Source organism: Mytilus edulis, chromosome 3, assembly GCF_963676685.1.
Source record: "Mytilus edulis chromosome 3, xbMytEdul2.2, whole genome shotgun sequence".
NCBI lineage: Eukaryota > Metazoa > Mollusca > Bivalvia > Mytilida > Mytilidae > Mytilus > Mytilus edulis.
The window spans coordinates 87,241,523-87,254,954 of record NC_092346.1 but is presented as its reverse complement, the minus strand read 5'-3'; the positions used below and the strand labels follow the sequence as shown (position 1 = coordinate 87,254,954).

At 32.6% G+C, this 13,432-nt stretch overlaps 1 protein-coding gene across 1 annotated transcript; it reads right to left on the bottom strand.

The window, feature by feature from the left end:
- Positions 1 to 515: 515 nt before the first annotated feature.
- On the bottom strand, positions 516 to 9,733 carry LOC139517685 (uncharacterized). The gene is made up of 10 exons (XM_071308980.1): positions 9,102 to 9,733; positions 8,207 to 8,319; positions 7,770 to 7,850; positions 4,868 to 4,931; positions 4,383 to 4,474; positions 3,742 to 3,860; positions 3,269 to 3,361; positions 2,757 to 2,869; positions 1,609 to 1,686; positions 516 to 1,137 (listed from the first exon to the last, which is right to left on the bottom strand). The coding sequence occupies exons 1-10, from the start codon at positions 9,216 to 9,218 to the stop codon at positions 1,012 to 1,014; spliced, it is 996 nt and encodes a 331-aa protein (XP_071165081.1). The 5' UTR covers positions 9,219 to 9,733; the 3' UTR covers positions 516 to 1,011.
- Positions 9,734 to 13,432: the final 3,699 nt, after the last annotated feature.

Below are 13,432 nucleotides of genomic sequence, written 5' to 3'. Positions count from 1 at the left end.
AGATTTTAATTAAAAAAATATACCTATTTGATATTGGGCATTTATGAATGTAACAGTGTACACTGGAAATGGTTCGCTATTATAGATTTCAAACCAGATTAGTATATCGCTTAGTATATCATACAATATTGGTTAAAAATTTAACATTTTTAACTCCTGTATTTCAATCTTTCAGTATAATCTGAGAAAAGTAATGCATTTTCAGACATTTGTACAGATATCAAATTGTGATCATCATGCATCATTCCTTATTAATTTGGATACTAGTGTGGTTTCCTTTTGGTCCGTACAACTCCTATAAACGTTACAATGTATTTAAACATCCCTTGGTTTCAAATGTCAAGGTTTGAGTGTTGCTGATGAAGCTAAATCCAGAAAAGAGCTTCGGACGAATGCAAATTACGAAGTGTTTATTTCTTTCATAACATTATGTTAACTTCAAATCAACAGAAATGTGACTTGTACTTGTTTTCAATATTTATAACTTTAACTAATTGCTTAACTATAACAACAACTATGTTTTCTGCTTTTTTATGTAACAATTCAACAACTATACTATAAAACATATATTTTGAGTCGGAGATTCAAGTTTATAGTTAAAAAATGAACAAGGGATATAAATGATTGAAGATAATGATAAAACTCCCAATGAAAGATTTAGATAGTACTTCATATCTTGTTTTGTGTCGAACACATCTCCATAGGAAAAATCCTTTATGTATGGCTCTCTTTCTTGTACGGTCGTATCTTTTAATTATTATATGACTGCACCCTGAAATCCGTTATATACCATCAACTCTCACAAACGACCATGTTTCTCCCTTGAACTCATCATTTGTTTGATGTTTCACTCAATTGATTGTAAATAAATCACCTCTACCACATCGCTAAGCGTAATTGTTGTATGATTATACAAGTACAAATTGTATTTTGCATGGGGCTTTGGTCTGAGGCAATCTTGTTTCCCACGATATGATGAATGACTGGAATCGTGTGATAAGGTTGTTATTTTCACTGTCCTGGTTTATATGGATTGTATTCATCTTCCTTCAATGAAGCTAGAGTGTGATTGACTACCCTGTGGTGAGCCTCATCTGCACGAATGGCAAGGATCACATCCAACATCGTGGAGTCCTCCTACAATTAAGTATATGAAGACTAAATACTTATTTACAGAAAATAAAACAATTATAAATGTGCAAAACAAAAATCATAACAATCGAATTGCAATGTAAAGACAATGATATTGCAGCATATCAATAACTATCGGCAAACTGGATGTTGCTTCACGGTAGAGCTTTACATTGCTATAAACACAATACAACTCAAGATTATTAAGCTGCAGACCAAATATAACATTATTTCCTTTCATAAAAGCCACATAATTTAAGCCAAGGTCATTCGGACGGGTGGAAACTTGACATGCTTTTGTCGTTGTCAACGCAATTACAAAATATTGAAATCTATTAAAAATTAAAATTTCAATTGATTATTCAGCCGCACCAATTTGATTACTAATGTTATACATGATACATTTAAAATGTTCAAAGAATATATGCTTTCCTTTTTATCCTGTACATACATAATATTGCAATTAAATATATTTACCTGCAATTTCCAATAACTAATTGCGATTTCTGGTGCAGCCTGTGTCTTCCAATGCTGCATTGAACCTTTCTGTATGTCCTGCAATTTTAACATAAACAATTTATAAATGCATAAACATAAATCAATGTTTTTTCTCGTTTAAATTGTTTCACATTCTGTCATGCTGGGTCAAACTATAGCTTATCATACGTATGGGATTTGCTTATTGTTGAAAGCCACACGGTAATCTCTAGTCTACGGCCTCTGATCAGTGGTGTTGAAAACTGTTGTGACATTGTCAATTATAACATTTTCTTTGAAATAAGCACGGACAAATGAACATACATGCATTCATGTGAAAATGTTTTATGAAGAGAACTAGCAACGTAAATAAACAGACTCTATCGTAAATCCAGGCAACTCGTGGACAACACTATAATAATGACGATTAACATAACTTAGAAACTCTCGTGTCGTATCTGTCTTTGTCATCTGTTATATATAGTTTTAATTTAAACTACCGCAGGCACTTGTTTCTGTCAATGTGGGGTTTACTATCCATACCAGTACAAAAAAACACAAGGTAGCTAACGGAAATTTTCAATGTGTTCGCTTCAACCAATATTTTTTTAATTTCCCTTGATTTTTTCACAAATAAAAGTACACCAGTCTGTCGGTAATTGATTTATCTTTACAATGAAACAACTTTCACGTACATGGAGAATACCCCTCAAACAGAATAGCACACTTCAGATGAGAATTATTGACCTTTTTCCAGACCATTGAATTTGTAAGGACTTAACTTCCGGTTAACTTAGGAAGTAAATATAACTGTGCAATCCCATTGGTATAATTCATCTGGTTACCTGTTTATTTATACTAGTTACCAGTAACCAGAAAAATGTGACCAATGGGATTACACAGTTATATTAACTTCCTAAGTTAACCGGAAGTTAAGTCCTTACAAATTCTTTTATTTTTTTTTTTTTTTATTTGTGAAAAAATCAAGGGAAATTAAAAAAATATTGGTTGAAGCGAACACATTGAAAATTTCCGTTAGCTACCTTGTGTTTTTTTGTACTGGTATGGATAGTAAACCCCACATTGACAGAAACAAGTGCCTGTGTAAACTACATTGTATTTTGTAACAAAACAAGTGTATGATTTACCTGTAAGCATTTTGAGTATGTTACCACTGCTTCTTCTTCCAAATATCCAACAAATCGGTGGCAAAATCTTGGACTCATTAAGTATGCTAAACTAAACATAGTTACGAATGTACCTAAAATACAAACATAATGTTTAAAAGTGAGATTACGAACATTTTATATCGAGAAAAACTGAATTACTTATGAATTGAGTAATGTCTCATTTCGAATGTGAATAATTCTAACCATTCAAACTGTAAAATAGAGAATCAGTGATTGTCTTTAGGTCAGTGGAATTCTAGTTTCCAGACTTAACATATCACACTCCATGTTCTCGTGGTAGTGTGTTTGTCTGCAGAAATTTTGGGTTTGGTTCCAGCTATTTGGCTTCAAAAACATACAAAGTTTATCATCAAAAACAAAGAGGCAGATATCAATCTTCTCAGAGAGGCGAAAGATACAAAAAAAAAACTTAACGTTTAGATGAAAACGGTACAAATTGCATCATAGAATAAATAAAAGTAACAATTTACCTTGTGCCCCGACAACACAAAGTCTAAATAAATTACTGGGTTGACGTAACTGCAATGCTGTCATGAGGTGCATTCTTTCATTTTCTGCTTCTTCTACAACGAAAGTATGGCTGAATTTAGTCATAAGGGAACCAAGTACTTAAAAAAGATGGGACCTTTTACAAAATACTAGACTAGTGGCCATATAAATAGACTCGATATTTCTGGTTGTACTTCTATCTAATTAAATAATTTGTGAACCGAGAAGGCTGAATTCTGAACAAAAATATATTTACATTACATTGCAACATAATACTCTTTTTACAAAACTTTATATGTGTAAATTTGTTGTGACCTTCTCTGGTCGGGGTTGTTGTTTTTTGACACATTCCCTATTTCCATTCTCAATTTTAATGTTGTCATAGACACATTATTTTTTTCAGATGATATACATCTTATCATATTTTCTAAAGAAAACGTGTAACAAAGTTTACCTAGAAGTGTATGGATCCAACCATAATCTCTTTGCATTCGTCTTAAAGAACTTAAATGTCTTAACATGGCGGCCACCATACCCGGGACACCAGCAACTGTTTCTAGGAAACATATCCGTCTGTAAATACAAATAGAAATATCAATTTGCTTTAACTTCATTAACAGTTTACAACTATGCTCTAACCTCATCAACAATCATTAAAATATGCTCAAAGACTTGTTTTATGCTTTAATCAACTGAGAATTTATGTCAATTAAAATTATTTGAAAATCATTGTGAAATTCGTTTTTGGGGGTGATTGTCCTTTTCTTCAAGATTTTTAGGGAATCAGTGTATTTTTAAGAAGACAGAATAAGCGCCTGCTCTTTAAAAGAGGATCGGTGTATAATATTGTCACGTAATTGTTTTTTATCATTCAGATATTAATGCACAATGGTTTTAAGCTAGTAATTTTGTGGGAAAACGGGAAATACTGCTGTTTCAATTCATGACTTTAAAAAAACAATAGTCCAGTAAAATGTTACAACAGTACACTGCAATTCTTGTCATATGGAAGGGTTTACCCTTTATATTATAACATTCACAACTATCACTATTTTCTGTCTCAAGAAACAACAAAACTATAAATCAAAAACTTACAAAACCCATCTACGTTCGTTTCTTTCTCCTCTGTTGAAACCACTCAGGGTATCAAAGGTCTTTCGCATAACTTTTACACTGTAGTAGGCCATCTATGAAATATAAAAGTGTAAAGAAAAAGAAAATAAAATTCACTCTGCAAGACCTCAGTTCTCTGCAATATTTTTCCATTATTATAAGTAGTTCTAATTGCATAATGCTTTATCTTTTTCTTGACTTTATTGAATTGCTGTCTTATTTTTCTAAATTTAACCGGTCACAGTATAATAAAAGAGAGTAAATTAAAGACTTATTTGTTTGTGTTAACTTTGTTTGTTCTAAAAGTAGCAATCTTAGGAAGCATGTGTTTTTTGTGTTTTTGTATAACTTTGAGTTTCAGAAATGAAGCCTTAAAATATTTATGAACTTCAATACCCAATATAATGATTTATAACGATCGCAAATTATCTGATATGTCACTTTGTTTGGTAAAATTAAATACTAACCCTGTCAACTATACCCTCTGGTGGTTTGTGTGTGACCTTAACACTGTGGAGTTCTTCTTCAGACCTGTGATGACAAAACGATGAAGATATATTGTTGTCTGCTTTCTTTACTACTCACAGCAAGCAAAAACAATCTTGACTTATATATTTTTTCGAAGAGGAATATTGTATGGTTGTCTTTATATTTCCATATAAATAGATAATAACTAGAGGCTCTAAAGAGCCTGTGTCGCTCACCTTGGTCTATGTGCATATTAAACAAAGGACACAAATGGATTCATGACAAAATTGTATTTTGGTGATGGTGATGTGTTTGAAGTTCTTACTTTACTGAACGATTTTGCTTCTTACAATTATATCTATAATGAACTTTGCCCATTAGTAACAGAGAACTATATTTGGTAAAAATTTACATATATTTACCAAATTAATGAAAATTGTTAAAAATTGACTATAAAGGGCAATAACTCCTTAAGGGGTCAATTGACCATTTAGGTCATGTTGACTTATTTGTAGATCTTACTTTGCTGAACATTATTGCTGTTTACAGTTTATCGCTATCTATAATAGTATTCAAGATAACCAAAAACGGCAAAATTTCTTTAAAAATTACCAATTGGAGGGCAGCAACCCAACAACCAGTTGTCCAATTCATCTGAAAAATTCAGGGCAGATAGATATTGACTTGATTAACAATTTAACTTCTTGTCAGATTTGCTCTAGATGCTTTGAATTCATAGTTATAAGCCAAAAACTGCATTTTACCCCTATGTTCTATTTTTAGCCGTGGCGGCCATCTTCGTTGAATGGCCAGGTCATCGGACACATTTTTCAAACTAGATACCCCAAAGATGATTGTGGCCTAGTAGTTTCAGTGGAGATTTTGTAAAAGATTACTTAGATTTATGAAAAATGGTTAAAGATTGACTATAAAGGGCAATAACTCCTAAAGGGGTCAACTGACCATTTTGGTCATGTTGACTTATTTGTAGATCTTACTTTGCTGAACATTATTGCTGTTTACAATTTATCTCTATCTATAATAATATTCAAGATAATAACCAAAAACAGCAAAATTTCCTCAAAATTACCAATTCAGGGGCAGCAACCCAACAACCGATTGACCGATTCATCTGAAAATTTCAGGGCAGATAGAACTTGACCTGATAAACATTTTTATCCCATGTCAGATTTCCTCAAAATGCTTTGGTTTTTGAGTTATAAGCCAAAAACTGCATTTTACCCCTATGTTCTATTTTTAGCGGTGGCGGCCATCTTGGTTGGTTGACCAGGTCACGCCACACATTTTTTAAACTAGATACCCCAAAGATGATTGTGGCCAAGTTTGGATTAATTTGGCCCAGTAGTTTCAGAGGAGAAGATTTTTGTAAAAGATTACTTTAATTTATGAAAAATGGTTAAAATTGACTATAAAGGGCCATAACTCCTAAACGGGTCAACTGACCATTTTGGTCATGTTGACTTATTTGTAGATCTTACTTTGTTGAACATTATTGCTGTTTACAGTTTATCTCTATCTATAATAATATTCAAGATAATAACCAAAAACAGCAAAATTTCCTCAAAATTACCAATTCAGGGGCAGCAACCCAACAACCGATTGACCGATTCATCTGAAAATTTCAGGGCAGATAGATCTTCACCTGATAAACATTTTTACCCCATGTCAGATTTGCTCTAAATGCTTTGGTTTTTGAGTTATAAGCCAAAAACTGCATTTTACCCCTATGTTCTATTTTTAGCCGTGGCGGCCATCTTGGTTGGTTGACCGGGTCACGCCACACATTTTTTAAACTAGATACCCTAATGATGATTGTGGCCAAGTTTGGTTTGATTTGGCCCAGTAGTTTCAGAGGAGAAGATTTTTGTAAAAGTTAACGACGACGGACGACGACGGACGACGACGGACGACGGACGACGGACGCCAAGTGATGAGAAAAGCTCACTTGGCCCTTCGGGCCAGGTGAGCTAAAAATACCAATACAGATAATTATCATTAAAAAAGGCTAACCCAAGACAAGGCAAATTTAAGAGAGTGGAGAAACAATTATACCACTATAAAAAGTTAAGCGTGAGGACCAATGAGCTTGTTTCTGTCATTTTGAGTAGTACGAGTAACTTTTATCTTTATCTAAAGAGACAAATCTTATCATCAGATCATTCTATGAGAACTACAAGCGTGGGTTGATTCTGGTTTTTAAGTTTTGTTTGTTTTAAGTACAGTTTCCCACAAGGTCCTGTTGGATGATCAGCATAAACAATATTCAATTAATCTATATAAAAATAGTGATTATCACTTAACATAGTGGATGTATGACGGACTTTGCGGATTTAACTTGAAAACGTTCATCCTAATATTTCCTTCATATAGTGCATATCAATTACTTATTTTTTTACAATCAGTGATTTCTTGATTTGCGGCGGACAGGGACCATTCAACTTTCTGACAAAATGAATCACGAATACTAATTGCTCGACACTCGGTCTATTTGGGCTGCAAAATATTTCAAAAATAAAGGGAGATTTTACCCAGATGTTTCATTACTTGAAATGGCTAGTACATGTATGTTCTTTGGTAGATAGCATTGGTTCTTAAATGATTTAAACCTATTGTGGTTCAAGTTTTAAGGAAAATTGCATCCTGTTTTCTTATACTTTTCCAGCTTTGACTGCAATAGTTTTGCTCGTTAGACCGATATTATTAACATTATTTTAAAGTAAACAGTTGTAAACATGTTCTTCTCCTAGAAAATCGATCAGCAGTCAACGTCATACATAATGTTCCGGAGATATTAACATTTCCTTATAATTGGTTGGTAAATATATAGGGTTTTATGAAAATACAATGGCTGTTTATCAAAGACAGAAAGACTGAACTTACCATATTGGATGAGGTAATGCGTGTGTTCCGATTGGAGGAGGGTCTCCCGTGGCAACTGCTGATATCGTATCTTCGTTCTTCCTATAAGAAAAAGTACTTTGTCAATAATTCAGTGATCTGAAATTACGCATTTCAGTGAAATAAACGGGTTCCATTACCTACCCATCTTTTTTTTAACATAGAGAAACTGATTAAGTATCTATAATATGAAATAAAAAAGGCTTTAAAAGTAATGTAAATTCTCAAAGAAACAAAAATAGAACAAACATAAAAAAAAAACATAGATAAACCATAAGCAGTGTTTGTATGGTGTATTGTATAAAACCTACATGTATAATAATATGCATTTGTTGTTTTTCAAAAACTTTAAAATGTTATCAACTGCCATTTATTTACACATGCATTATTGATTTCACATTTGAAATAATTTAACTTACTTGAAGTGCTGCAAACTTTTGGGATCTGGAATTGTTTCATAATTTCCCGCTTTGAATTTTTGTACATTATCGTCCACTACCCTTTGAGTTGCTAACTTTCGAACACTGAGTCCCTTAGAAAAGAGAGAAGAGAAATTATTAAAAGAAGTCGTTTTTAGAATCAACGAGCAAGTGGCGATATTAAAAAAAATATCATATCTAAAATAAAACCAAAATATATCCGTGAGTAACTGTCAAGATAGAAATCTATACTCCATAAAATATAATCAAATGTATAGTATGAACGAAAGACAAGATCAAGTCAAAAGTCGCTCTTAGTATACGCAAGTAACTTTGGCAATGCTCCTCTACCCCCTTCCCCCTGTAGTTTTAACATTTATTTCCTTCTTCCTAAACAAAACCAACGAAAATAATCAATAAAAAAACAAAAAAGCAAACAAACCAAGTTGGCAACAACCATATAAAGACACATATTGTCATAAACACTGACAAGATTCACGACAAAACTAAGAAGTATTTGTTATTTAACATTGCTATTGTATGCAAAAGGCAAATCTAAATCTTCGACATTAATTTACATATGGGAATATTCGCAATTGTACTGTCAAAATAAAAAAAAATAAAAATAGGAATAGATCGATAGAAGATCTCTGATTTTGATATATATGCATGAATATTCGACACTGGAAGTTAAGAAAGCAAAAACACAACCAATCAATCACATTGAATAAATTCGAAATAATACGATTATTTTAGGCGATCAAAAGATATTTCGGAGGTAATCTTATTATCATAGAATTCCTATTAAAAGACTCAAATCTAGTGTACAATGTTATATTAATCATGTTAAGCTTTAAAAGAAGATTTGTATTTATTATATTTTTTTATCACTTACTTGTACAAAAGACACATTGTCAACATTCCTGATCAAAGGTTTTACCAATCCAATTTGTTTAATCAAACCTTGACTTTGAGAACCACACCGACATAAGCTTCTAACGGCTGACATCATTTATTTGTTTTTGTTGTATAAGTTGCCTATAATATTTGTTTCGCGCTAATATATTATAAAATTTTGACCTGATTGACCCGCTGATGCAAGCTCCTATAGGATTGGCAATCACGGATTTCCTTGTTCGATCGATTTACAGTGTTCTATATTTAGAAAAACTGACGTAAGGATAGCCGGTCGTGTTTTAAATGACTTAGTTGTTAATGGTCCTTAGTGTATAAGGTTAATTTACAAAGTAATCAATGAATAAAGCCACAAAATGAAACAAAAAAGTCTTTACAAGTTTTGAATGGGATTATTCATTTGCTCAATTGATTTACTATATTGATATGACGACATACTGTATTACTAATTATAGAAATCTGATGTAGGTTACCTATAGATTTCGTCACACATCGAGAAGTTTCGTTTATATATATGTATACCGAGGTTAATGAACTGTTCAACTCACGTTCGCAAGTAAAAATATTTGGTTTAAAGATTCACAATGATCTTAATGTATTCTTGTCAGATGCGTTAACACTTCCAGAAGATGTTTTATTGTTATATTGTAACGTTTATGGGTCATCGTAAATTCCCTTTTTTCTATTTTTAGATACTATATTTAACTATTATAGTTGTCCGGTCACTTCAAGTTTCGCGGGGATCGTTTCTCTCGTGCTTGAGACTCAATGTCCAGACTTGGATATTTTTAAAAACCTCGTCAGGGCAGTATTTCTTTAGATTGGGGAAAACTTTCGTACTGGTGATATTTAGACGGATGGTTAATCCGAGGGGTATTTTGGAGTAACGGTCGTCAATCTACGGAATTGTTCGTGACTTACTCTGTTCAAAATGGAATTTTGTATTATCGCATGTTTTGGTTTTGGGTCTTGAACTGGTCAATGATATAGAAAAACGTTTTCAGGCATTGCTCTGGTTGGACTGAAAATTAAACGGGTATAGAGAAATGCGATGGTTTTTTTTACTTGATCGATTTTTGTTCCCTAGTCATAGAATAATGAAGTTCATGATCTAATCTAACAAAGTCGGTGGGAACCAGTGGGTATATTTATTTTGTCTCGGAAGGTTGACGTCACAACTTGATTGATTGGATAATATTTTAGTTAAAGACGACTGGTGTACAGCTCTCAATATTTCAAGTAAACGGACACCTCAAAATTCTAGTAACACATTATTTTATTCAATTAGATATCACTAAGGCCAAACGCTTCTTGGAATTGGTTAACCTGTATTGGGTAATTTTCACCTCATCGTTTGTCTAAAAAGGGGAAGTTTGAAAATGTATTGATAATTTCACATGGAGATACCGCGATATTTATGTATTTATGTTGTCTTTGTCTATTTTAAAATATAAAACTGTTTTGTGAAATTTGGTCATTTTTCATATGAGCAAATACATTGCGTGGCAAATCGTCATCATTGGTAATTTTTAGGTTTCTTATACCTGTCATTTATTGAATTTACTGTTTCGTTGTATTGTCAGTATGCTGTCAGAAGTCCTGGAGCGAAAGCACAGGCCGAACCCTCTCTACCAGTAACGTAAACGGCTTAGCTAGCGGGGTATAATGTCATGAGACAGATTATGAAAGAAAAATACGTTTACACATGGAAACCTATTTACGTTGCAATATATGGTTGGGAATGAAATCTTAGTTATTGCATCTTTTTTCTGTCATCAAATCAGTGATATCCTATCACGGCTTTGTGTATGGCAGTATTCATCCCTGTTGTATCTTGTCTAACGTGAACAGATAGAAGTGCTATTATTTATAACAAAAAAAGAGAGTTCAGGTTTGATAATTAAACCAGAAAAGTTAAGATTATGTAAATACACAAGTTAAAAACGTACAAGCACACTTGACTTGCGAATCTTTACTTGGTAAACTCGATTTTAGCCTGCAGTAATTATACATACTAGTACATAATTCTGCTTGTGTTCATCTCCTGGTAATGGAGTCTATAGAATTTCAACAACATCCCCTAAGACAATTTTTTCAAGTTCTAGCATAATATGAATATATTGGCTTGTATACTCTTCGTTGTCTTTTTCTTTTTTGAGCAATGTCAGTTTATTTTCAACATATGAGTTTGAATTCCTTTTGTATCTTTCGCTTTTCCAATTTATATTGGCTGCGGACTATTCATTATCCACGTGTATATAACTGACATGTTGAGTCCGAGCTAAGCCAACCAATCTTTTTTTTCAAAGTTTATTGCAAGTGCTTTGCAGAGTAGCGTCAAAGAAAATATTAAAGTTTTTGTTTTGTCCGCCTGGTTTGTTTTTGTCTCGAGACGTACTCGATTATGTTTATTCTATTAGAGAAATAACCAGTAACAAACTCCTGTCTTATTTTCAGTAGCATCCCAATTCTTCACCGGGCCTCGATGTAAATTAATGGTTGTGAACTTTGTTGTATATAATTAGTCTGTCTACTTTCTTTGGCCTATGGCATTGTCTGTCCATTGTCTATCTCTTTGTTGCTCCCCTAACATCTCAACATTTTTCTATCCTGAACTCCAAAGACATACAGATATTTGTAGTGAAAAAACAACCACGTTACTGGATAAGTGACTAACATAAAAATTATTATCTCTAGGTATTATATTAACTAATGTTAGAGGGAAACAGTTCTTTTAGTAACATTTGTATACGATTTCTTTAAATGGAACGTGTTTTATGGCGAACAATGAATGTTCACTCCTTGAATGTCAATTGCGTTTTCTGCAAAGGGTTTTTGTAAATGGACAAACATTAATTTTACTGTCTTGGCATCTACGTTTTTGATAGGCAGATTTTTACTCGTCACTTTTTTTTATAGTCAAAGGTGAATGTTTGATAAGATCCCTTTTTTGGTCCTTGAATCCGAAAATCAAAAGTATTATAAATCGACCAAACAACACCCTTGAAATGGGATTCATTAGTCATTAGTCTATCCGAAATCTATCATTATGTTTGTATATTTGCATTTTGTCTTTCATGGCTGAAGACGTCTTGCAAGTCAGTTCAACCCAGCAAAAGAACTGTCAAAATAGCCACAATTTGAGATCTTGTCATTATGCTAATATTTATAGTGCAATAAATAATACATTGATTTATCTACACATTGTAGTAAAAGTCTCCCACTTTTGTTGTTTGAATTAATACGTGGCAAGCCTTCCAAATTGAACTCATATGTTGAAAATAAACTGACATTGCTCAAAAAAGAAAAAGATAACCAAGAGTATACAAATCAGAACACAGAGAACTAAAGACTTCGCAACACGAACCCCTATAAAAAAAAACAGGGGCGATCTCTGGAATGGTAAGTAGATCTTGCTCCACATGTGACAGTCGTCAAGATGATCATGTTATATCAAACCCGATCACATGTCCAATTCAGTAAATCACATTCGTGGTAATGGAGGATGGGATTGTGGTTACGACGATGGAAATAAAGCCGTCGTCATCTGTAAACGGTTAACCAACTCGTGATTGTGTCCGTTAAATTTTTGAAGGGATTGATTTCAATTTCACCATTTGGAACCAAAACAGCAAATTGTGATGGCATCCGTAAAAATTTCTAACCACATTGTTATACACCCTTATATACCATCGTGTTAAAAGATTAATGCAGATGTTTGGCATTATAAATATTATTGCAATAAACGACTACGGAATTGAAAAATAATGATTATTTGCGACAGAGTGTCTTTTCAAGAAACTGCAAATCGAGTTCTTTGTGTTATATAAACATCTATAAAAAAATTTATAGATAAAATATATTTCAGAAACAATATCAATATGTGAATGAATATCTCAATTTGTGATAATATTATACACTTATTTATAGTCTTTGTATGAGGTCGATACAAGGATATATTGACCTGAAAGAAGTATATGGACTGAGGACGAAGTCCGAGGTCGATATACTTCTTTGGGTCGATATATCCTGTATTGACCTCATAAATAGGCTATAACTGTTATATTATTAATTTCCGACCATATTTGTATGAAAATCGTCATTTGATTGTGTTGGAATTTTATAGATATCCTATTGTCTCCCAGACAATAACAACGTATTAGTTATTATTTCATTTACTTTTTTTCACATTTTATGTATTTCAAGCTTTTTTTCTTCAAATAATCGGTCATAGATCAAAAAAATATATATACAAAACTTTTAACAATATCATGAAATTCATTACATGACGTCACAAAGTATATCGGTTTT

Excerpts from the sequence above, each read along its gene's own strand:
- LOC139517685 (XM_071308980.1), bottom strand. The coding sequence starts at position 9,218 with ATGATGTCAGCCGTTAGAAGCTTATGTCGGTGTGGTTCTCAAAGTCAA. Across the intron at positions 4,932-7,769 it reads GCATTACCTCATCCAATATG|GTCTGAAGAAGAACTCCACA; the intron begins GTAAGTTCAGTC and ends TTGTCATCACAG. Across the intron at positions 4,475-4,867 it reads CAGAGGGTATAGTTGACAGG|ATGGCCTACTACAGTGTAAA; the intron begins GTTAGTATTTAA and ends TATATTTCATAG.